Genomic DNA, 26,584 nt, shown 5'->3' with positions numbered 1-26,584 from the left:
AAATAAAATCTGCATTAGTGTTTAATGCATTTGGCTCCATAGTTTCAGTAATTAAGAAAATGAACTTCAGACTTCAAAGTATTGTACTGAAAGAATCCAAGATAAGCATCCCTTATAATACCTTAATAGCACTCAATGTCTCCTATTCATACTAGAGAAAACTGCCCTTACTATAGTCGAAATCAAAAACACTTGAGATCATGTGTGACTGGAGAAAATTTTCTTTTTTCAAAAAATAGAATCAGATGAAGCTAAAACTTATTCACACTGCTAATAAATATTCAAATTAGTGTTTCTGTTTTTTCTTTTTCAGTTCCACTAGGAACCTAGTAGTACCTGATTATCAATTTTGAACAAATTGGCATATCAGCTAAAAAATGGATCAGTTAGCAATTCAATTTTTACACAACTTTGAAAACACTAGTTGCTCTATCCATCTTAACCAAGTAATAGATGACATAAAATGCTGATGTTCTGTAGGATAACAGAACGAAGGTAAATGGTGGATGAGTAAATGCTAAAGTTCAAACAAGGCTATAAACAGTGAGAAGATTGGATTTCTAAGCTCAGAGCACCTCAAATATTAGTCACCTTGTTTTAGCCAGTTTTCTAGTTTTGGCAAGCCTTTTCTTGTTGTTTAAGACCTTAATTTCATTCTAGGGGTATCTAGACCACAAATGTAGCTCCCTAGATAGCATATGCAGCTGCCTGGTACCCCAGTCAACAGCATGTAGGAGCACATGCGATATGCAATGCAGTCCCCTGCTGCAGTTGTACAGGCAATCATATACACAACCTAAGCAACCACTTTCTAAAACCATGGTTCAAATGACTTTGATGTAAGTTTAGCAATACGGAATACCACATTTTTTATTTAGTCAATCAAAATTGTACATTGCCATTATATTTAAGATATAATACAACAACAATCAAGTCATATCCCACTAAGATGGGATGGGCATATTTAAGATATAATAAATAATAAAAATAATAGAATGATAAATTAAAATTTAAAATTATTTGTTTATATGCTTACAGCAAATTAAAATTATATACTATGTAAAATAAATTTAAAATAAAGCTAATTTATTTTATAGATTAATTACTTTCGTCATGTGTACCATCTGCTAAAGAAACAACGCATAATGTAGCAAAGATGAAAATACTAAGAAGAATGGGTAGGATACATAAAAGGCAACAAAAAAATTATTTTTTAAAGAGCAATAAAGTGTAGGTCGATAGATGATAAAGTGCTAAAGTGAGACCCTAAATTGAAATGGTATGGACATATCAAAAAAAAAATCAATAGATTTTAGTGATAAAGCATTGTTCTGCAAAATTTGAAATCTATTACCCTAGCAGCCCCCCATGAGTGTCCCACACCATTAGGAGGGAGTAAATCAGGAAACCGAAGCTAGCCATCACATGGGAGGGTAATTCCTCGATCTTTGCCGAGATTCGACCTTGCTCAATTCTACAAACCTGTCATGTTATAACCAGCTCGACTATGTTGGATCGAAAAGCGCTAGAGGGGGGGGTTGAATAGCGCTCGTGGCTTTCACTTTTCATTTCGGAAAATCAACGAGTAAATGCAGCGAAAATTTAAAACAAACACAGAAAGACACCAAGTGTTTTTACTTGGTTCGAAGCCTTGGGCGACTCCTACTCCAAGACCCACACTCGTTGAGCATTTACTTTGGGCAACAACTATAATCTCGCAAAAGGTTACAAATGAATGTTACAATTAATCTGTACTGAAAATTATACTGACACAAGCGAATCGTAAAACTGAAGCTTCTGGTAGTCAGTGTCTTGTTGTAGCTCAGCCGGATCGTCTCGTTAGCAATGCGCTGAAGAAGGATTGCTTCAAAAGTGTTGTTTCAAGCTACTGGTCGAGACTGGCTGATATAAGCCGTTGAGGGCGCCTTCAAGGCCCTTGAGGGCGCCTCCGAAGGCCCGGATCCACAGCGTGGATAAGATCCGCAACTCCCGCAGCTTATCCTCTTGAGGGCGCCTCCAATGTCCTTGAGGGCACCTCCAAGGCCTTCCGAGGTGCCTCCAGCTCCTTTGGAGGGCGCCTCTAGCTCCGCTGCATAGACTCCTTCGCCCTTGCACCCGAGGCGCCTCCGAACTCCATGGAGGGCGCCTCGGGTACTGTTCATCCAAGACAAACCTTGCACTTTTATCCCTGCAAGATATGTTAATCCCAAAATACCAAGTATACCCTGCAACACAAAGTTAGCACATAATAATAACATAAACATAAATGTCTGACAGTCACCGGATTGTTCGGTTCTGACTTCGAATTTCCATTCGGAAACCCTAGGTCGAACCGACGCTTACTGTTCCCTCAGGGAGAACGCGTCCTCACCTACTCCACTCGGGAGAGTATACCTGTTGCCAGTTCGATCCTCCAGATTGACTGGGCTTTTGCTCAGCGCCCAAGTCTTCAGGTCTTTCCACTGGACGTCCACTCCACGACCCGCCCAAACTTTCCACCCGATCCGCGACACCAGGATTTTCACCTAGAGTTTCCGACTCTAGGACTTTTGCCCGAAGACCTCAACTCGCCAAGGCTTTCCGCCTAGGGTTACCACCCCCTAGGACCTAGGGTTACCGCCCCCTAGGGTTTTCCCTTTGCCTAACCGCAGCTAGGACTTTTCTTCACCTAGGGTTACCACCCCCTAGGACCTAGGGTTACCACCCCCTACGGTTTTCCACCCGCCTAACCGCAACTAGGACTTTTGCCTAAGTACACTTAGGATTTTCCTACAATCTCATTCAAACATGTTAGATCAAAAGACAACCTAACTTTGAACCCTTTGACATAATCAAAACACAAGTTCGATCGTCGGATGCTTCCCGCACCAACAGGCTATACCCAAGGACTAGTGATAAAGCATTGTGCAGAGTTCCATAGAGGGATAACAACAATGTTACTACCTCTAAAAAGTTTGGATAGTCATGATTTTGACTATGATGATGATGTTGTTTAATTATATAATAACATATAACATAAAGTTTTGTAAAAGTATTTTCTCATATAATAATTTACATACACAATAAAATCATGTCGAATTATATAAGTGATGATATATATTGTTATATTTGCTATAGTACAAGTGCATCATTATTTAACAGTTTTTTTAATAGTATATTGTTAGACAAGCAAAAATTATAATCTATAGAATGTTTGCAAATTAAAACAAATATAATATTTATGAAATAATAAATTCTTAAAGTAAAAAAAAAAAAAACTTTTTAATTGATATGAAATAATTGAGATACATCTAGTATATGATATATGGCATATTTTAGGCAACTCAAAATGAAATTAGATACAGCATCCTATACCAAAAGCATTTCCAAAATTTTCAAATTTAAAAATTGAAAATGATTCTCATTTTAAATAAGGTTTTGAAAAGAATTTTAGGTGGCCTGCTAAGGAGGAAATGGAAGGGGATTGCTACGACTATCCCAAGGCAATAGGTGACCTTGGTAGACAATCCAACTAGATTCATTAAAAAACTTTATTTATATAATTGGTTCCATTAAATTAATGTTAACTATCGAACTCTATCACATGTGTCCTCGTTTGCTCTCCTTTGTTGTGTTGTATATTAATCTAATTGTATTGTGTGTGGTTTTTTTAATTGCAATGTGAAAGATGATGTGAGTTGATGTCATTATGTGTTTACTTATGAATTATCACTTATTTGTAATTATAATTGTTCCCAAGGACGTCGCATGGCGGGAGCTTCGTGCACTGGGTTGTTTTTTTTAATTATAATTGTATATTTGTTTTGATGATATATATATTATATATACCTCATACAATTCCTTGGACATTGTTGCAAATATATGAGATTCTACCACATATATCATAGGTATTATCATTATATATTATTCACAACTTTGGACCAATAAATGTGTGAATTTTGGAGATTATTATATCTAAAAACAATAAAAAGGAAAAGTTAGAGTGCTTTAATGTTTTTCTACTCTTCTCTATTTTACTTTAATATTATTTTAATGTCAACATAAGAAATGAGAATATTAAAAAGAAAATCAGATTGTCCCTATTGAGGAAAACTCTAAAGGACACGTTTAAAATGGTATGGATATATAGTTAGGCGATCAATAAACGTCTCAATTAGGTAATGTGAGACCATCACAAATACACACATTAATCGAAAAAGAGGAAGACCAAAGAAGACTTAGTTAACAATGATAAAATAGGATAAAATTCATTTAAATATAGATGAACATATAGTAGGGGATTGAGCCTAATAGCATAGGAAGATCCATATAGTCGATCCTACTTAGTGGAATAAAAGTTTGATTGTTATTGTTATATTTTTTTAATGTTAACCATTTAGGCCCCTACATAGGTGTTATGCATTGGATCTACTACCTACTACTTAAAACCACCTTTAAAAATCTTAGATTATAAAATGAATTTTCATTCCTACCTAAAGATACAAATTTAGGTTAGTTTGAATTAGATTATATAATGAGTTTTTTTTCTTAAACAAAAGCTTTTGTTGCTTTAGTCAAAACCACTAAAAAAATTTAACCAACATGAAGCACCTCAAAACTTACGAAACTCCATAAAAATTTAGGGAAAAATTAAAAAAAAAAAAAAAAAAAAAAAAAGGCAGCCCAGTGCACGAAGCTCCCGCCATGCGGGGTCCCGGGGAAGGATCCATTATATGCAGCCTTACCCTGCTTTTTGCAAGAGGCTGTTTTCAAGATTCGAACCCGTGACCTTTTGGTCAGCAACAACTTTACCGTTGCGTCAAGGCTCCCCTTCAATTTAAGGAAAAACTGAAGAAAAAAATTATATAATAAGAGGAAGAATTAGGTTTTTGGAGATTAAAACTTGCAAATTGTTATAGCCTTTTTTTACTTCAATTGTTCCATCCTTATATGTATACTACTATCATGACACGTTATTACATTTTAGTTGAAACATAATTGATCGAATATTAGAGGAAGCCTGAATGTAATCACAAAATAATATTAAGTAAATTGGCATATGATACTATAGTCAATTAAATCATTTTTTATTACATAAGCCAGAGAATTAGTTTCCTTCAACCCTTGCATCCTCCACTAATTAATATAATTACACTAACAATTGAAGCGAAAAGAAGCACCTTGAAAACTCAAGAAACTCAATAAAATAATTTGGGAAACAAACTGGTATTGAAAATACACATACATGTACATATAACTTCACTTACAATGAATGATAAAATTAATACAATCTATATATTGATATCATAGTCAATTAAATCATTTTTATTACGTAGGCCAAAGTTTTACATTCCTACTAGAGGTGTAAATTGAGTTGGGTCACCTGCAACCAACTCGGCTTAGGGTCATGCCTAGCACTACCTACAAAGGAGTAGATCATGTCATGTAAGTAGATCATGTCATGTCAAACCTAGGTCTATAAATCACGTCAGATTACCTGTGACGTAACTCGGCGCAGGGTCATTCTTGGCATTGCCGGAGAAGGAGTGAATCATGTCATGTCAAACCTGACCTGATTCAGGTTTGGCCCTGCACAATCAGATGATGATCCATGATGTGCATAGAACAAGCACAAGCCAAGTACCATGACTCACATGTTGAGATCAACCCAAAAAAAATAAAAATATAAAAGATTTTAAAGCAAAAAAATTGAAAAATAGTTTTAAAGAATATTTTAAAATCTTTTAAAAAATATTTTATTTCTATTTTTTTAATTTTCTTAATTTTAAAATGTTGTATTTTTTATTTTATATATATTTTAACATTTTATATTATTTTACTTAAAAAATTAAGTCGGATGCATTGAAGCCTTAGCCAAGCAACCCTTGTCAACATCTAGGGTCATACCCAATAGGGCTTGTGATAAACAGTATCATGTTCAATCCGGCATAGCACATAAACAATCAACCCTATGTCATACCCAACCCGATCAACTTATTTTGACACATCTACTTCTACCCTTCCACCAGTCAATATAATTATAAAAATAGAATACAAGAAGCAATAAATTGTGCGTTGTAAATTTTATTGGCACTTTATTTAATTGAGTATGCAGTTTCAGATTTCTCATTTCGTATACCTAACTTTCATAATACCCAAATCACGTATCGTATTCTCAAAATGACCCTCATCTTTCTTTCACGAAATAATCAAGGGATTTCTTTATATTTTTATTCTACCTATTCAAAAATTTACTTCTCTCAATTTACGTTATTGAATTTAGATCTAAAGCATGGATACATTAAGGAGGCATATAGGAATACATTAGTTTGGGTTTGAAGTGATTCAGAGTTCCTACACCATTCAAAAATTCAAAAATTTGATATTTTTCAAATCAGAGGAGTCCTAGGAGCCCATTGGTGGTGTTAGTTAGTATCATTATCCTAGGCCTTATAATGAGCTTGTAATAAATTTTATCGAGTTTTTGCAAGTTTAAAAATTCACTTCAGTGCTCTCATAATATTGATTTCAAATCCGAGGGCATGGATACATTAAGGAGGCTTCCAAGAATACATTGATTTTAGTTTAAAGTGATTCGGAGTTATCTAGATCTATCAACCAATTTCTGATGAAATTTGTTAATGGACCTACTCTATTCGAAAATTTAAAAGTTTGATATTTTCTTACTCAGAGGAGTTCTATGAACACATTAGTAGTGTTGGTTAGTGAGTATCATTGTCTTATGTCTAATAATGAGCGTTGTGATAAATTTTATCCGGCCTTTGTAAGTTTAAAATTTCACTACTCTCAATATATGCTATCAAATTCATATTCGAAGGCTTAAATACATTAAGGAGGTCCTAGATGTTGATACTGAAAGTACTAGCTAATCAAACCTGTGTTTTGATATTGACAAAGGTTCAAAGTTAAGGGTTGTTGTGATCTAACAATCTTACCTAAGTGTGCAGGCAAGTCCTAGTTAAGGCTAGGCAAAGAAGTCCTGATCAAGAGTATTGGGCACTAAGTCCTAGTTATGTGGACTGGTAGAAGACTTAGCAAATTGAGGACATCGAGCGGAAGTCCTAGGATTGCGGACACCATGCGGAAGCCAAGGCGGGTAGAGGATCAGACGTCTAGCAGGAAACAAGTCGGGAGGTCAAGATCAGATGCTGAGCAAAAGTTCAAACAGGTCTGGAGAACTAGATGTTTGGCAAAAAGTAAACTCTCCTCAAAGAAGTATGTGAGTACGCATTCCCCATTGAGGGAATAATAGGTATCGGTCCAACCTTGGGTTTCACGACAAATTCGAAAGTCAGGCCCGAATAGTCCGAGACTATCAAATTAATATTGTTTCATATTATATCTTTCTGTACTATCTCTGTGATGCAAAATACTCTTAAGTCTGGAAATGTTGATCCAAGCGCCTGGAAGGATCCAGGCACCTAAAGCCGATATAGGCATCTAAAAGGTATTCAGGCGCCTCTATCACCTCAGTGCGCACAACAAGATGGTTGTAAACTGGACAAGAAAAGCATAAGTGATAGCTGTCAAAGTCTAGTCGTGCAATAGAAAGCAATATTGTATTGTATTATCCACTACAAAAGCCGAATACATAGCAATGGGAGAATATGTAGCCCGACTATTATGGATGATGTATACACTTGAAGACTTTCAACTAAACTATACCAATAGAAAAGTCTTAATGGATAATATTAGTTCGATTAACTTAACAAAAAATCCAATTTAACATTCTAGAACTAAACATATAGAAGTAAAATACTACTTTGTAAGGGATGATGTAGCTAGGGGAGACACTGTACTTAATTATGTTAAGTTCACGTCTAACATAGTAGATATTTTCACCAAACCCTTACCTGAATATGAGTTTAGCACGACAATTAGGAATGTGTTTAGTAGAATAGATCATAAATACTTTCAAAATTCAAATTATCTTTCAAAAGTTATATTTCTTTCAAACTTCTAGGTTGAAAACTGAAATTTTTTATTATTATCAAATAAAAATTTCCATTTTTTTAGTGGTTTTCAGAAATTGGACATAGTCTAGGTTTCTCCTAGAAAGCATGATCCTATAGTTTTAGGCAGCCAGCATCTCACAAGCACACTAGAAATACCTTGCTTGTATATTGAAAACACTTAGAATAGTGTGAGATGCTTAGGGTTTTGCCTAAATTTTCAGATACTTATATCAGTGCATCAACATAAAATCTAGAGGAAAAATACCAATTAATATCGATCAAGTTAAGTAATTCTTCAAAATAAACCTAGCTGGATAATTTTACTTAACTTCATTAACTAAGTGAAAACTACTATCTTTTGGTACTTAGTTAGTAACTAAAGTTACACATTTTTAAGAAAGATAGATGTGTAATTTTTTATTAATTTTCTAATCATGCTTAGACTCTAGGATTAATACTTAAACTGTTGGACAAGTGTTCTTTTCAAAAAAACTTGGTGCATTTTTTTTTTTTTGAAATTCTTCAAACCTTCTTTCTCAAACTAGTTCAACCTCTATTTAAAGAATTTATTTTTGATATATATATCATTGGGGAGAGAAAAAGATAAGTTGAAAGTTAAAGGAGAGCCTTAAAAGTTAATAGTAAAAATCCTTGATATTAGGGGAGTGAGTCTTAAATAAGGGAGAGCATTTTTTCTAAAAACTTGAAAATTTTTAAAAATAAGCATAACCTTAACCAAGGTTTAAAATCTTAACTCGTGTCAAGGTTTCGGTCCTAGACCAGAACGATACGGTTTCAGTATCGTATTGTGTCGTGCCGAAAAAGTTTCGATATTTTTTAAATATAAATATATATTAATATTTTATTATTAAATATGTTTTATATTTTATGATGTTGATTAATATTTTAATATTTTCTCATAAGATAATGCCTATTATATTTTAATAAAAAAAATATTTTAAAAAATAAGTAATTCTAAAAATTTGTTGCCATGTGACCAAAAGGTCACGGGACCAAAATTCTTTAAAAATTTTAAATTATTTTTAATATTTTATAATTATTATTAATAATAGTTTATTTATAAAAAAAATAGATATTTAAAAATAAAAAAATTAACTAAATTAAAAAATTGGGGTTGCAGTGACCTGCGAAGAGTTTTAGGAATATATAATATTTTATTAAAAAAATTTAAAATTATAAATTATTTTTTATATATTTTAATAGTATTATTTAATTAAGTTTTTTAAAAATATATTTGATTATTTATTTAAATTAAAGATAATTAAATTATTAAAAAATAATAAGCTAACTAAAAACTAAATAAATAAAATATTTAATTAATTAGATAATTTTATTCAGATTTAATTAAACCTTTGAATTATCCCCATTCCTTCTGGGAATTGTTTCAATTAAAAAAACTTTTAATTAAAAAAGCTACGCGTGATTACCGCAACACCGAGCCATTGTCGCGAGGTCATGCGATCGCATTGACGCCACCGCGAGCGTTGCACAGCCTGTTCCACACGGTTGTAGGGGTCGCGCAGCTCGTTCCGCGCAGCCGCGGGGTTTGCACGGCCGCAGGGTCGCACAGCCGAGGGGTCGCACCGCCACGGGGTCGCATGGTCACAGAGTCGCGGGGTCACGCTACCACAGGGGTCGCAGGGTCGCACAGCCACGGGGGTCGCGCGATCGTAGGGTCGCGCGGCCGCGGGGGTCGCGCGATCGTAGGGTCGCGCGGCCGCGGGGGTCGCGCGGCCGCGGGGGTCGCGCGATCGTACGGTCGCGCGGCCACGGAGGTCGCGCGATCGTAGGGTCGCGCGGTCGCGAGGTCGCGTGGTCGTAGGGTCGCACGGCCGCGGGGGTCATGCAGCCGTGAGGGTCACGCAACCGCAAGGGTCATGTGGCCCCTTCCGCGCAGCCACGGGGGGTGTCAACCCCTTCCGCGCGACCGCGGGGGTCGTGTAGCACCTTCCTAGCGGTCGCTGGGGTCGCACGGACCCTTCCGCGGCACTGCGAGGATCTTGCGGCCTCTCCGACGCGGCCGCGAGGGTCGCACGGCCTCTCCGATGGGACAACGAGGGTTGCAACGCCCCCTACGCGGTCGCGGGAGTCACTACACCCCCATTCGCCGCTGGGGGGCGTTGCAGCTATCGCTAGGACCAGTGTCGGGTTCGTGCCAATGTCGATCAGCGGGCGGAACAAGATGTTTCGCCCGTTTCGACCAGCTCGGCATGAAATCTCAATCCCTGGCCTTAACTAAGGAGGAGCATTTTTCTGAACTTGTAAATGCTTTTCAAATAACTAAAGTGTTTACTTTGAAAATGCTTTCTACTCATTGAAATTGTTGAAAATGTTTATTAAAATAATGTTTACTTTAAAAACATTTACAAAGGAATGTTTTACTTGAAGATATTTTTACTTGTTAAATATGTTAGTTAACCTTTTAATTAGGTTGTCATAAATCAAAAAAGAGGAGATTGTTGGTGCTGAAAACACTAGCTAATCAAACATGTGTTTAGATATTGGCAAAGGTTTAAAATTAAGGGTTGTTGTGATCTAACAAGTTTACCTAATTGTGCATGCAAGTCCTAGTTGAGACTAGACAAAGAAGTCCTGGTCAAGAGAGTTGGGCACTAAGTCTTGGTTATGTTGACTAGGTAAAAGACTTGGCAAATCGAGGACCTTAGGTGGAAGTCCTGGGGGTCGCACCATGCGGAAGTCTATGCAAGTCAAGGATCGAACGTCTAGCAAGAAGAGTAGGTGAGGGTGTGTTCCCCATTGAGGGAACAGTAGACATCAGTCCGACATAGGGATTCACGAGAAATCCGAAAATCAGGCTCGGACAATCAAACTGTCAAATTAATATCGTTTCATATTATATCTTTCTGTACCAACCCTATGATGCAAAATCCTCTTAAGTCAGGAAATGTTGATCCAAGGTGTCGGGAAGGATCTAGGCACCTCAAGCTAATACCAGCACCTGAAAGGTATTCAGGCACCTCTATCACCTCGACACACGCAGCAGGATGAGGTGGCAGCTTCTGATTAGTTAGCGCACATCAAATCCAGGTGCCTCAAAGAAATTGAGGCGCTTGGGATGAGATAGAGTCGATCAGGAGAGCTTCGCTCAGCGCTCGCTACGTCAGCGATCAAGGCGCCTCAAAGGGATTGAGGCGCCTGGACGAGGATGAGGCGACAAGCTCGGATCCGATTAGATTTGATTGAGGCGCCTCAAAGGCATAGAGGCGCCTAGATCATCCTTTATAAAGGGATTCGACCAGCAACTTGGATTATCACTTCTACTCACTGCTAACGACTTCGAGGTATCAAACGATCTCCGCGCTGCTCCGAACTTCAACTACAACACCGGGACACTCCGACAACTAACTTTCTCAAAATCTTGTAAAGTTGTTGGTATAATTTATTTAAGCAAAAGTTGTATTTTCATATTCTTGTTTTTGTACTTGATCGAATTGATAGTGAATTGCCCAACGAAAGTGATCAATGATCGCGGGCCTTCGAGTAGGAGTCATCAAAGGCTTTGAACCAAGTAAAACTAATTGTGTTAGCATTGTTTCAATTATTGTCTTATTTCCACTGCTTTAACTCTAAGCTTTACAAAAAAATGTGAAAAAACCACGAGCAATATTCACCCCTCTTTAGTGCTTTCTTTGATCCTACACTAGATAACTTTTAAACCACGAGCGATATTCACCCCCCTTTAGCGCTTTCTTTGATCCTACACTAGATAACTCCAAAGCACTTTAAACCAAAACCAAAGTATTCCTGCAAGCATCCTTAATGTATCCATGTCCTCATATCTGAATTTGACAACGTGAATTGAGACCAGTGAATTTTTAAATGGATAGAGTAAAAATATAAAGAAATCCTATGATTATTTCATGAAGAAAGATGAGGGGCATTTTGGAAATATGATACGTGATTTGGGTATTATGAAAGTTATGTACGCGAAATGAGAAATCCTGAAACCTACATTCGTGGTTCAATAAAATGTCAAAATTTTATTGATTTATAATAAAGAAATAAATAACCACAAGTTTGTCTTAATAAATATAATTTTAATAAATAAATATAAAATTTGAAATCTAGACTGAATTAAGCACTTCATTTTCAATCTTTTATACTTCTTTATTAAAAAAAAATGTATGATATATCCGGAAAATTGACATGTTACATGTTAAAGCTTTCCAACACTTGTCTTATTAACTCGGTTCTTGCTTTGTTGTTTTGATATTTCCACCTATTCATATCAACTTAATGCATTTACTAGTTAACTAATGGGCATTTTAATTGGGAAATTAGCCATATAAGAAGATACTGTTGTGCCAATGTTTGACTTTGTTAAAAAAAAGACTAAAATCAAATTTAAATTCTTACTAGTTAAGTATTGAGGTGTACTAAAAATTAATAATATTATTAATTAATTAACTAACTGTTGAATACAATAATTTATATATAGATTTTAATTAATATTATCATATAAAAATATTGCTAACATCAAATATAGCATTATCAAATTAAATATGATATTAAACTATTATTGAGAATCCGTGCTAAATATTATTATAAATATTAAATCAAATATTTCAGTGACAATTAATTAAAAAATTATAACATGCAAATTTGTTGCTAAATCCAATTACAGCATTTAATATCTAATGCATGAATGGTAGATAGAAACAAAATTTCATGCTTGCATCGTTGGGGAAAAAATACAAAAGCTTCACATTTGCCTAGATAGAATTGGTTATCCCTAGGCTCAAAATCCTATATGGCAAAAAAATAGTTGGGCACCTACTACACATTGCTTTCAAGTATATAAATTGGTCACCTTTGAACAAGTCCAAAAGTAACTTCCAAATATAAATATTATATGAAGGGGATAAAAGGAATCCAAATCAAGCTAATTGTGTAATTCCCATCAAAGATTCAGAAAAATGGATTCTTGACATCAAGCATCATATAATGGTGCAAATCCCATTGAGACCAAAGATAAAACTTTCTCGCAAAGTCTCACAAGGCACCATGATAAGACTGTTTATTATTCCCATAGTTTAAAATCTCTATGTCATGGTTTCGGTCCAGACTGGAACAATACAGTTTCAGCGCTGCATCATATCGTGCCAATATATAGTTTCAATATTTTCTAAATATAAAATATATTAATTAAAAATAAGAAAATTAATCTAAATAATTTTTTTTTAAATTATATATATATAATTAATGGGATAATTTTATTAGGCTTTAATTAAGCCTATTTAAATTATCTCAATTATATCTAGGAGTTGATTAAAATTATTAATTATTCAATTAACCTAACCTTATCACCCCTGTTCCCTATTCCGCGCCGCCATGACCGCGGGCACGCGCGACTCGCACGATGCTTGCCTTGCCCAGACATGCATCCTGACTCATTGTCGGGCCGAGCAAAGCCTCCGGACACATTGTCGGGCCATGCAACGCCTCTGGATGCATCATCAGGCTCGTGCAATGCATCTAGACATGTCGCTAGGCTGGAGCGATGGGTCCAGATGCGTTGATGGGCTCGCGCGATGCGTCTGAACACGTTGTCTGCCTACGAAATGAAGATGTTTCACCTGTATCGAGCGAAATGGCTCGAGATTTTAATCCATGATTATTCCTAAGTCACTTTGCATACAACAAAAGGGCAGATCCAAAAGTTAGTTAAGACAAACTATATATTATATAACGGTGTTTCTCAAACCAAACCAGCAAGTGAAGCAGTGTCTCTGTTAGTTTTCAGTTTTCCCACTTAACTAAGGCAATAACTGGTTCATCCAAAAATCCTCCATTAATTAATATGGACCAGTATGGCTTTGGGTTTCAAGTTTTACCGGTTGAACCTGACAATCTGGACCAATTTTGCAAACACGGCTATATGATCATGTACACAAATGTGGCAGGGTATTGACTAATTCAGCAGTGTTTCCTAGAGTAGATTAATTATGCTTGAAGCATGTCCCATTACTAGAAGAATTTATCATTCTAATACTCATCATCTAAAATAGAAGGAAAAAAAAGGCCACATGCAGAAAGTCCACATAAGGAAAAAAAAACCTAGCTAGAAAATATCAGTACAACAGTTATAACTTTTCAATAGTTTAGAAACATTATAGACTAAACCCTATTATGTCTAATTGAAACAAGTTGTTCGGGAAGGTTAAAATAAGTTAATCAGCTTTTCATATATGTTGGATTTTCTATAGAAAACTTGCTGCATTATGCAGAAAAGACATTCAATTGCACTTCACAGTATCTTAAAGTTTTTCAAGAAAAATGAAATACTCTACAAAAGACTATTGTATAATATACTTCATAAGTAACTCATATCATACACATAGTAAGTGCATAATGAAAGTTGTTAAATTGCAGTTAGTCCAACAGAAATGGCTTCATTAGCATCAAGAAGTTCACCAAAACACAAATGATTTGGAAGACTAACATATGAGGAATAGATTTAAATCATGAAACTTCTGACGCAGAAGGTACATGCTGGTCCAACAAAGTTGTACGCAATTTAGTTGTTAAAATAAGTGAGATGAAACGTAAAGCAAAAAAAACAGTTATGTGCAGAAATACATGTAATAATAAAATCGCTGCATAATTGAACATGCCCAAGATACACAGGATGATGACTCACTAAAACGCTGATGTTGTTGCTCAAATGATATAACACGAGGAGGAAGGAGACCACGAAGCCCGAGACGATCTCTTTCAGTCAAAGGAAAAGCAGTATCCTGATCCAAAATAAGTTCCAAATCAGATGAGGAAAATGTGTTGCAAAATCATTTCAAATTTGTCAAAATACATGTACTTAAGCAAAGAGATATTGTAAAAGGAAAAAAAACCTACCATTTTTTCCAGTGCATGAAGACATTGAACAGCTTTGAAGTACCAAAAAAAAAAAAGAGAGAACTTTGCAGTACATCATGGTGAAGACAACAAAATTAGCACCAAAGTCAATGGTCTCTTTTATATTCTTCTCATTTTCCCAGTCCAACATTAAACTGGTTTCAAGTACGTAAGAGAAAGAGAACTTTGAAAAATATGATGGTGAAAACAACAAAGTTAACATCCACGTCGATGGACAATTAAATATATTACAAAAGAATAATGTCAATGAACCAGGAGTCAGATATATATTATAAATAGACAACACGAAGAGTTTTTCACCACTAAATGCTCAACTAGATTTCTTTGTGATTAGGTAGTTCATTGCAAATCATAGATAAATCAGCATCGGACATTTATTTTAATACAACTGGAAAAATATAATTCCCCACAAAATCCACACTGCACGCCTCAGTTCATCGGCTGCATTAATTGTTAACGTGCTAATGTAAAGCAGACCCACGTCCATTGAGTAGAATACAAGAGCTATGGCAAATAAAACTTTTACACATTCCTGGAGGAGAGGCGAAAATGATAACCTATCGAACTTCAAACATTCTAACCCTCTTCGTTTCTCATTCGGAAAAGGAAAACAATCTCATTCTTCAAAAACAAAAGCGAAAAGGGGAATTCCGTGTCCCTACCTAACCATCCAATCCCAATGAAGATCTTCGAGAAAGTAGAAATATGATATAATCGGAGGACGACGTCACCTTATTGAACCATGGATCGTGGAGTATGTCGGTGCCCCGCTTGCTAACGATGCAGGGGCCGCGGATCGACACCGACGCCGACCGCACCTGACGCAAGCTCCAGGCCACTCGCACGAGCTTCCACATTCCGAGGGCGGTCCTCCGCGGTCTCCTTCCCTCTCGATCTCTCCGACGAGTAACGAGTGACGAGTTACGAGCGCAGACTTACAGATTTATATTTGCATCAAAGCAAAACTCGCCGATATTAATTTAGAACAGTGGCGGATCAGGTTAAAGCTAAAGATTCCTCGATTCCGTTGGACGGTAGAGATTTTATTTGATGCCTGTCGAAAATAATACTTGATGATAGCGGTCCGCGAGGCCGCGTACGCAGGGAATAGAATTTATGCGGTGAACAGAACGGGGACTGACACGTGGGTGTCTCCCGATATGGGAATGGGATGCTTTAGAAAAAAAAAAAGAAAATAATGGTGCCCAATCGCGGCGCATCGTATCGCGGCCATCGGTGGACTTCAATTGCACGATCGGTCGGCCATCGTCGATTTGGACGGTGGATATTGACTGCATGAAACGAGATGGTCTGCTGCATCACGCCTACTTAGCATACAAAGAAATTAATATGACACGTTGAGGAATTAAGTGGGCTCCACCAGTTCGTCCTTTTCCCCTGTTTTTTTAAAGGGAATTTATAGTTAAATATCCATTTTTTAGGGGAAAAGTCCATATTTATCTTTTTCACAAAAAGACTGTTCGCACATCAAGTGTCAAGCCCGAAATGGTGACTTTATTCTGCTGCATTATTATCGATGTTTTGTAAATTGTGTATAGAGTGAAGCTTATCGATCCAATTGTACCAGCGGTACATGTGGCCATTTTAGATACCGCGTCAAAGTACAACTGCATTGGAACGTTACATGGGCATTCAATCATATAATAAAATTTATAGTACATATTAATATAAAATGAAATACTACTTGCGATGCAATAAATTACATTATTTGTATAAGTTTTCCCTCAAAAAAGTGCCATAAGTACTTGAATAGTTGAATGGAAAAAAAAAACATGGAAGTCATCAACTACATTCATACCGACATCTAATTCCTCTATAGATGAATATACTTTAGCCACTTAAGTCCTAACACACACGTGTAGGGCACATTGTGCATTAAGGTGGTACCCACGTCGCACATACAAGTACATATGACAACTGAGACTTGGTATTTTTAGCAGGAAATTGTAAGATGTACTTCGAAATCCCATTGCCACAGGCAACCATCATTTCACAATCATATTAATTATGTTTAATAAATTGTAATTAAGCATATGTTTCTTAATAAGACTTGACGAAACACATCATTCAACTTGTCAAATCCCCAGCTCAGCTTAGTTTTTAAAAATGATTTTGGAAGTTGATTTCACAAAAAAGAATAGTAATATTCTGAAGAAGGTTTGAAGTCCTCCCAAAAAAAATTGAGTACTTTGTTTATTCCATGACAAAACTCAATTTGCCGGGATTCACCTGATCCAAGTCAATACAGATAACTCCCTGCTCAGCATCTTCATTCCACTGGATTGACTCATTGTTGAGAAGCTTTATGACCTAAACAATTAACATATCTCATCAAATGTAGATTTCCATTAAACAAAATGATGCCAAGTTGTTGATGGACAGAATAAATTGTAATGTCACTCTTTTCATGCAGCGATAACATCAAGATTAGGTATTATATGACTGCACAAAAGAAAAGCCAGTTTTATTGTACAATCCATATTAACGAAATAAAAGAACAAAAAAATCAAAGTTCGATGAAATGCACCAACAATAATAAGTCTATTTTCCTAGAGGGTAAGGACTATGGCTGCTATCTCCTTGGACCTAGGTAAAGTTGCTGAAATTTCATTTGAAGAGGCGAGATTTTGCTAATACAAATTTCATGGATAAAATGGATGGTTTAAAGTAGAATCAGAAAGACTATGTAAACCTGCTAATGTAGCAAACAAATTACCAATATATATATATATACATACATATATATATATATATCTTATCCTCTCTTTTTTTTTCATTTGCAAATCCATTTCAGCATACCCGCTACAAGGGAGAGGTGGGCAATAGCCGTATCAGTGCAAGCCAACAAACAATAATATGCATAGGAAAGTCGAGACAAAATGGATGGTTTAAAAGTAGAATCAGAAAGGATATGTAAACCTGCTAATGTAGCAAACCAATTACCAATATTTATATCTTATCCTCTCTTTCTTTTTCATTTGCAAATCCATTTCAGCACTACAAGGGCGAGGTGGACAATAGCAGTATCAGTGCCAGCAAACAAACAATAATATGCATAGGAAAGTCAAGAGAGTTCAAGATAAGTCCACGCTGAACAAACAAAAGAAAATCATGCATAGTCAAGAGAGCACAAGATAAGTCCATACCAGACGTCTTGTTTTTGCCTTCTTGCTATCCCCACCATCAGCACCAAAGACAAGCTTTAAACATTTAAAAGCTAAAAAGAACAATGTACAATAAAGTCATTTACAACAACTGAGAATATGACAGAACAGAGCAAAACAAAGGTTCTTGGATAGCTGGATGCATACTTGGAATACCAGCCAATTGACGGAGGTGTAATTTGACCAAGTCCAAAGCTTCCCTTGAACGATGTGGCTCTAGATCAAGAGTGACTTTGTCTTTGTTACTAGACTTTCTGCAAAATATAACAAGCACGCATCATATACTGTAACAGTGAACAGAGAAATGAAGTAAAATTATGCACCTCCAATAACCGAAGACATTTGGTTACCTTGGTTGTAGTAGCATTGCAGCAGATTTTTCATCTGCTTCTCGAGCCTTCTGAGCATAGTTGTTACCCTGATATTTAAAAAAGATGACTTTGTTTGGGAGTGTGAAACATTTTCCTATAGTGCTAGGTTTACATCAATGGTCAGTCTTTAAGCTTGCATATTTTTACGATATGCAGTTTATAGGAGATTGTATTAACTGATGAGAATGTAATAGATTGTATTCAAATTCAGAATTAAGAAGAACGACTTTAAACTAGAGACTTCAAACTAATTAGAACAAATACTAGACATCAAATGTGATTTCAATAATAAGAGAAAAATAAAGTAGTTAAGATGGATAGACCTGAAATTCCTCCAAATAAGAGTAAAATATCTTAAAATCTATTTTGGGATATACTAGTGAAGATACTGTTAATAGGATATAAACAATAATCAAAATGGAGAGAAGCTTCTGAAGTCTTGTGTCATCATGTGTATCAATTGTATTAAAAGAAGATTAATGCAAAATAGAAATTATTTTGTTAAAGATTTAGGATTTGTAAGAGTTTATTTGGTAGGGTGTTCTCTTTAGGAGAGTAGTTTTTAAAGTACGTCTTCAAATATCTAATTGTCTTCAGAATTGCCAGAAAGTTTTAATTGGAGTTATTTAACTTTGTTCATTTATTAATTTGTAATTTAATTTAGTTCATAGTTTATTAGGTTCATAGGAGTATTTCTTTGCTTCGCTGTTTTTAGTTTATTTCCATTTTTGTTTTGTTTTGGTTTTTTTGTCTTTAAAAGAACCTCAATTCCTCTCATGTCATAAATCTTTTGTATAATATCCATCTTTTGTGTGTTTTTGTTCTCTATGTGCAATTGTGACCACCATCTCCTTTATGCTCTTGCATCATCCTCAATCGACATAGATCCTGAACCTCCAACCCTAATTTGGATCAATTGGCAGTAACACTGCCTCACAACTCCGCCACACCCTTGTATCCACTCCGTCTCTCTGGCCACAATGACAAAGGAAAAGGACACTAAACCTTCAGTTGCAACACCATAGTCTTCTTTCTTTTCGTGCCTTATCCCCGACTAATGTAAGTCTCGACTCCAACCCATGTGTGGATCTACTAGTAGTAGCACCACTGTCCTATAGCTCAGTCTTACAGGGTGAATTGCACGCCCCTCCACAAGGGGTGGAACAACTTGACACAACCTATTTACATGAATTGACCCAATCCACAATTTGTGGGTTTAAATTTGAGGTAAATAAACTTAGGTCATAGCCAGGTCATATGTTTAAGACCCACAAATAAACCAATCAAATAAGGTCATAAATGGTTAACACAATTATAATATATAATTATTTAAATTAATTATTTAATAGAAATTTATATAAGTTATAAATATATAATCTGCTAAATAAGTTACAAATATATAGTATCATAAAATATTTATTATAACACAATGCTATAGATTATACTTTATGCTTTTGTAAAATTAAAAATAGTTGCTGTGTTATTTGCATTTAAAGTTTATTTGACTTTGTTAAATAGATTGCCATTCAACTCATTTATAATTCATTTATGACCCATTTAATTATATGAGTGATGTCACATGACCTATCTATGATTAATCTAATCCATCATGTGTGGATTATAGATTTTGATCTATTTATCAACAGGAGATTAAGTAAATCGTAGGTCAATGAGACATAACTTGTTTATGACCCGCCAATCTAAATTGTAATACCTACTCTCCACTATTAATCACTCATTTCTGCGCCTGACATACTGCAATCATCCAATCGCCACTACCTTACACATCTCCAATTTCCAATTTCCAATTTCCACACACATACACCCCACCCCCAACCTATTGTCTCATCTCATGCAACAATATCATGAGCCATAAGCCTCAGTAGGAATCCAATCTCTCCTATCAAACAATATCGATTGTTCCTACTTCTGTTTCAGATATAGCGACAGCCTTCACAATTACCATGCGATTTGACACAAGCCTCCCCTCTTTCCCACATAACTTGCAACCTTGCACTTATTCACATAAGGGCAGAACCACTCTGCTTTCCTCACAAAACGTTGTCTCTCCTACTTACAAGCGACATCACTTCCACGATCAGTGGGTCAAAATTCAACATATGCACAATACTATCCATGCTCACAACCATCAATTCTCTTCGTGATCTAACGCCAATAGCCACCTCTTTGAAATCCTATGCTCGGGTTTTTCTCTAGAATATTTTTTTTTCTAATCTTAACAAGAGGCCACAGCTAAGTGTCATTAAAAAGAAAAGAAAAGTGACACTAGTGTCGACTCTAGATCCCAAAGAAACAAAAGTAGAAACTTCATCCTCTTTAAGTCAATTATTTAAGTGAATAAATCTGAATGTACAATTTCAAAAAAGTTACCTTATGACTTATCATCAATTTTAGAAGGAAAACAAAGATCTAGAGGTCAAGCAAACTTAGCACTATAAGAGATAGTCCCTACCTCGCTCAATGATTTTCCTATTGATATTAAAAGACCTTTAACTATGTCATGAAATTCATCTCCAAAATAGCCCCTTGATAAATTACCCCCTTTAGAATGTATCCAGTATGACAATCAGTGACTCATCTCATAAAACCAATGATACTTTATTCTTCTCTCCTAAAAATTCACTTGACGCTCTTTGCTTGAGCTTTCTAAAGAATCTCTAATAGCTTACTACATTTAAGGGACACATTACACACAATTAACTATGACCTAAGCATAAAATTATTACACAATCCTAAGACCTAGTAGAACAAATCAAATTAGAAAAACAAAGTGATAAACTAGGAAAGGAAATTTATAGCATTGCTCGCTTGAGCTTTCTAAAGAATCTCTAATAGCTTACTACATTTAAGGGACACATTACACGCAATTAACTATGACCTAACCATAAAATTATTACACAATCCTAAGACCTAGTAGAACAAATCAAATTAGAAGAACAAAGCGATAAACCAGGAAAGGAAATTGATAGCATTGCTTATAACTGTCGAGAATATAGATTATTTAGGAAAGCTCCGAGGTGTAAATTATGCCAGCCAGCTGTCTTGATTATTCTTAGCAAGTTTTTGGTTATTCTTAGCAAGTTTTAATTATTCTTAATTGATTGTCTAAATCAGTGATTATGCTGTAAATTATTGAGCTGTAATTATACTGTAAATTATTATAAATACAATCTCAATAGAAGAGATTATTATTCCCTCAAGTCACCTCTTTCAAGTTGATATCAGAGCCATCCTTCCCTGTCCAGACATTTCTTTGTGCCTTAAGCCAAAACCATGTCTGAACACTCCAGCGAATCCACCACCATTCCTCAGTCCTCCTCACATCCTGTGGTATCACATCTTGCCCAGATAACCATCATCAAGTTGAACGGCGACAACTTCTTACGATGGTCGCAATCAGTGAGAATGTATATTCGGGGTCGAGGAATGATGGGCTATTTAACGAGTGAAAAGAAAACTGCATCGGAAAAAGACCCAATATATGCTACATGGGATGCCGAAAATTTCATGGTAATGGCATGGCTCGTAAATTCCATGGAAGAGGAGATTGGCGCAAATTATATGTGTTTCCCTACGGCATATGAATTATGGGAAAACATAAATCAGATGTACTCTGATTTGGAGAATCAGTCCCAAATCTTTGAGTTGACTCTCAAACTTAGTGAATTGCGGCAAGGAGAAGAACCGGTCACCAAGTATTTCAACTCCTTGAAGAGCATCTGGCAAGACCTTGATCTCTTTGATGCATATGAGTGGAAGAATGTTGAAGATGGACAGTACCACAAGAAAACAGTGGAAGACAGTCGTATCTTTAAATTTTTGGTTGGCCTCAATATTGAGTTCGATGAGGTAAGAGGAAGAATCATTGGTAGGAGACCACTACCATCCCTCGGTGAAGTCTTCTCCGAAGTTAGAAGGGAGGAGAGTCGGAGGAATGTTATACTTGGCAAGAAAGGACCTACAACTATCATTGAAGGTTCTGCCCCTACCTCTACAGGCTCAAACATACGCAGAGGCACTGCCAATCTACGTAAACTAGAAGAAAAGTCAATTCTGTGGTGCGACTTTTGCAGCAAGCCACGTCAGACCCGAGAAACCTGCTAGAAAATTCATGGCAAACCCGCCAACTTTAAAGGCAAATCAAGGGAGAAAAATGGACGTATCTTTCCCACTGTGAATGAGGCAATGACTACTGCCAGCACCATCACAAAAGAGCATCTGGAGCAACTTCTAGCACTGTTAACTTCAAACCCATCATCCAGTACTCCTAATGTTTCTGTGGCGCATACAGGTAACGAAATAATTGCCTTTTCGTATGGTTTAGGAATTTCTGCTCCATGGATAATTGATTCTGGAGCATCTGATCATATGACCAATTCCTTGAAATTGTTAAAATTAAACTCACCCTGTCCTGAAAATAAAAAGGTTAAGATTGCAGATGGAAGTTTTTCACCTATTGCCGGAAAAGGTTCAGTCCAAATTTCTGAGAATATAGATCTTAAGTTTGTTCTCTATGTACCTAAACTTACATGCAATCTTCTTTCAGTCAGTAAATTATCCAAGGACTCTAACTGTCGTGTAGTTTTTTGTGACTCTCATTGTACCTTTCAGGACCGGAGCTCGGGGAAGACGATTGGCAGTGCTAAAATGGTGAATGATCTTTACTACTTTGAGGACATTTTACCTAGTACGGAAATTGTTCAAGGACTTAGTAATATTAGTTCTCTTTCTGTTTATGATCATTATTATTTGGCATTGCCGTTTAGGTCACCCTAGTTTTTCATATATGAAACATTTATTTCCTGATTTGTTTAAGAATATGAACCCCTTAGATTTTCAATGCGAAAGTTGTATTCTTGCAAAAAGTCCTCGTAAAACATGTCTCTAGACCTTACCTTGAATCAAAACCTTTTCACTTATTCCACAGTGATGTGTGGGGACCCTCAAAGGTAACTACATCATCGGGACAAAAATGGTTTGTAAGCTTTACCGATGACCATACTCGACTCTGTTGGGTATTTTTGATGAGAAACAAAAATGATGTTGAGAAAATTTTTAAAGAATTCTACAATTTGATTGAAAACCAATTTCAAACAAAAATAAGCATTTTGAGAACAGATAATGGCACAGAATATTTCAATCAATCTGTAGAAATTTTTTTGAGACAAAAAGGCATCTTACATCAATCAACCTGTCCTGATACTCCAGAACAAAATGGAGTCTCTGAAAGGAAAAATAGGCACTTACTTGAAGTTGCTAGGGTCATAATGTTTACATGAATATTCCAAAGTACTTGTGGGGAGATGCAATTCTAACAGCAACTTATTTGATTAATAGGATGCCTACTAGAGTTTTAAAATACATCACTCCATTGCAATGTCTGAAAAAGTACTTCCCTGAATCTCGCATCAATTCTGATTTACCCCTTAAAGTATTTGGTTGCACCGCTTATGTACACATAACTAAGATATCACGGTCAAAATTAGATCCTAGGACAGAAAAATGTGTTTTTATAGGCTATGCTGCAAATCGCAAAAGCTACAAATTCTTTAATCCTCTAAAAAAACGGTTCTTTGTAACAATGGAGGCCACTTTCATGGAAACCATACCATATTTTACGAAAAATTTGATTCAGGGGGAGAATCTAAGGGAACCAAATATTTGGGAGATAACTAGAACTCTTTCAAATTTGGTTATTGACCAGCCTCTAAAATCTCAAAATGAAAATAATGGGGAGTCCGAACCCATAATTGTCAACCATGAAATTGATCTATCAGAAAAGGAAAACTTCGAATGAAAAAAAACCGAAATATTCTTGAACCTTTGGTTTATTCTAGGAGAAATATCCTTGGAAGAAGTAGAGATGAATTGACCATTCCAGCACAAGCCTCATTGGAAGCCCCGGGCGAAGGAACTCTGAATACTCCAGGTACCTCTTTTTCCCCTAACTCACATGAAAACTCCACTTTACCTATTATTCTTGAGTCTACTAATCCAACCTCAATTGTTCCACAAGAAAATGACCTTGACAACCTTGACCTTCCCATTGCTTTTCGAAAAGATACCCGAACCTGTACCAAACATCCCATTGCCAGATACATAACCCATGACCATTTATCCGAAACACATAAGGCATTTACTATTAATATTTCAAAACTTGTTGTACCTAGAAACATTCAGGAAGCACTGGAGGACAAGGATTGGAGATTAGCAGTATTTGAAGAAATGAATGCCTTAAAGAAAAATGGTACTTGGGAAATTGTTGAAGCACCTAAGGATCAAAAGATAATAGGGTGCAGATGGCTCTTCACTATAAAGAGTAAACCAGATGGGAGTGTAGAGAGATATAAGGCAAGGTTTATAGCAAAGGGCTTTACGTAGACATATGGAATAGATTACCGGGAAACATTTGCTCCTGTCGCAAAAATTAACTCAATTCGAGTTCTTCTGTCACTTGCGGTCAATCTCAAATGGCCATTATATCAGCTGGATGTTAAAAATGCCTTCCTAAATAGAGATCTAGATGAAGAAGTACTTATGAGCCTCCCTCCGGGTTTTGAAAGAAAGTTCGGAGTCGGAAAGGTGTGTAAACTGAAGAAAGCCTTATATGGTTTAAAGCAATCCCCAAGGGCATGGTTTGAATGCTTTGGCAAAGCTGTGAAGCGACTTAGTTATGTTCAAAGTCAAGCTGATCACACCATGTTTTACAAATACTCAAAGGAAGGTAAAACAGCTGTGCTTATTGTATATGTTGATGATATCATCCTAACAAGGAGTGACGACAAGGAACTTGAAGAACTTAAAGGAGAGCTTGCATGGTATCTCTGACGGTGGGCGCATGGTATCTCTGACGTAATGGCTAGGGATCGATTCTCAGGAACTGACGACCTGGGGTTTACCCCGCCATGCGCCTATGGCCTGTGTACCTGCATGAACCTCCCTCCATATCCGTGGGGCCGGCACTAGGGGGGCCGCTAAGGTAGCGGATCTACCTTTTTAAAGGAGAGCTTGCAAAAGAATTTGAAATCAAGGACTTAGGAGTGTTAAAATACTTTCTTGGCATGGAGTTTGCAAGGTCCAAGGAAGGTATATTTGTCAACCAACGAAAATATATCCTTGACTTGCTGACCGAAACTGGTATGTTGGGATGTAAGCCAGCTGAGACGCCTATGGAGCCTTACGTCAAACTACAACCAGCAGCGGCAGAATCAGTAAAGGAAAGGGAGCGCTATCAAAGACTTGTCGGGAGACTGATTTATCTATCACACACTCGACCTGATATAGCATTTCCAGTAAGTGTAGTTAGCCAATTCATGCACTCGCCTGGGTCTGAACATTTCAACGCTATGTATCGGATCCTAAGGTATATGAAGAGAACACCCGGTAAAGGCCTTCTGTTTAAAACCCGGGGGCATCTACAAGTTGAAGCTTACACTGACGCAGACTGGGCAGGAAGTCTAACTGATAGAAGGTCTACTTCGGGATATTGCTCATTTGTGGGTGATAATTTGGTCACTTGGCGTAGCAAGAAACAAAATGTGATAGCTCGAAGCAGCGTAGAGGCTGAGTTTAGAGCCTTAGCTCATGGGATATGTGAAGTTTTGTGGATCAAGAGACTATAATTGGAATTGAAGATATCAGAGTCGGCGCCAATAAAGATGCACTGTGACAACAGAGCAACAATTTCAATTGCACACAATCCAGTACTTCATGATCGCACAAAGCATGTGGAAGTCGACAAGCACTTCATCAAAGAAAAAATAGACAATCATGTGATTAGTGTGGACTATATCCCTACCATTGAACAAGTAGCTGATCTACTTACAAAGGGGCTACACAAGAGACAGTTTGAATGTTTAGTAAGCAAGTTGGGTATGGAAGATATCTTTAAACCAGCTTGAGGGGGAGTGTCGAGAATATAGATTATTTAGGAAAGCTATGAGGTGTAAATTATGCCAGCCAACTATCTTGATTATTCTTAGCAAGTTTTTGGTTATTCTTAGCAAGTTTTAATTATTCTTAATTGATTGTCTAAATCAGTGATTATGCTGTAAATTATTGAGCTGTAATTATACTGTAAATTATTATAAATACAATCTCAATAGAAGAGATTATTATTCCCTCAAGTCATCTCTTT

General features: G+C 36.3%; 2 protein-coding genes across 4 annotated transcripts in view; both read right to left on the bottom strand.

The window, feature by feature from the left end:
• LOC121968283 (NAD-dependent malic enzyme 59 kDa isoform, mitochondrial-like) overlaps positions 1 to 15,790 on the bottom strand; it is a 43,689-nt gene extending 27,899 nt beyond the window's left edge. Inside the window, exons 1-2 of the mRNA XM_042518722.1 lie at positions 15,602 to 15,790; positions 14,638 to 14,734 (exon numbers count right to left, since the gene is read on the bottom strand). Of these exons, the coding sequence (XP_042374656.1) occupies positions 14,638 to 14,734; positions 15,602 to 15,727 (223 nt within the window). The 5' untranslated portion in view covers positions 15,728 to 15,790. The remainder of the gene's footprint in view (positions 1 to 14,637; positions 14,735 to 15,601) is intronic.
• A 1,038-nt stretch (positions 15,791 to 16,828) lies between these two features.
• The window catches only part of LOC122056481 (putative nuclear RNA export factor SDE5), a 32,437-nt gene continuing 22,681 nt past the window's right edge, over positions 16,829 to 26,584 (bottom strand). For 2 of the 3 annotated variants that reach the window (XM_042618458.1, XM_042618457.1), the window contains 4 exons: positions 18,406 to 18,473; positions 18,203 to 18,309; positions 18,038 to 18,108; positions 16,829 to 17,201 (listed from right to left, as the gene is read on the bottom strand). In XM_042618458.1, the coding sequence (XP_042474392.1) occupies positions 17,085 to 17,201; positions 18,038 to 18,108; positions 18,203 to 18,309; positions 18,406 to 18,473 (363 nt within the window). In that variant the 3' untranslated portion in view covers positions 16,829 to 17,084. The other variant, XM_042618459.1, reaches the window with a different exon arrangement.

The sequence above is a fragment of the Zingiber officinale genome, chromosome 3B (genome assembly GCF_018446385.1).
Source record: "Zingiber officinale cultivar Zhangliang chromosome 3B, Zo_v1.1, whole genome shotgun sequence".
Classification (NCBI taxonomy): Eukaryota; Viridiplantae; Streptophyta; class Magnoliopsida; order Zingiberales; family Zingiberaceae; genus Zingiber; species Zingiber officinale.
Note: the sequence above shows the minus strand (reverse complement) of the source record. Positions and strands in the feature narration are given on the sequence as shown.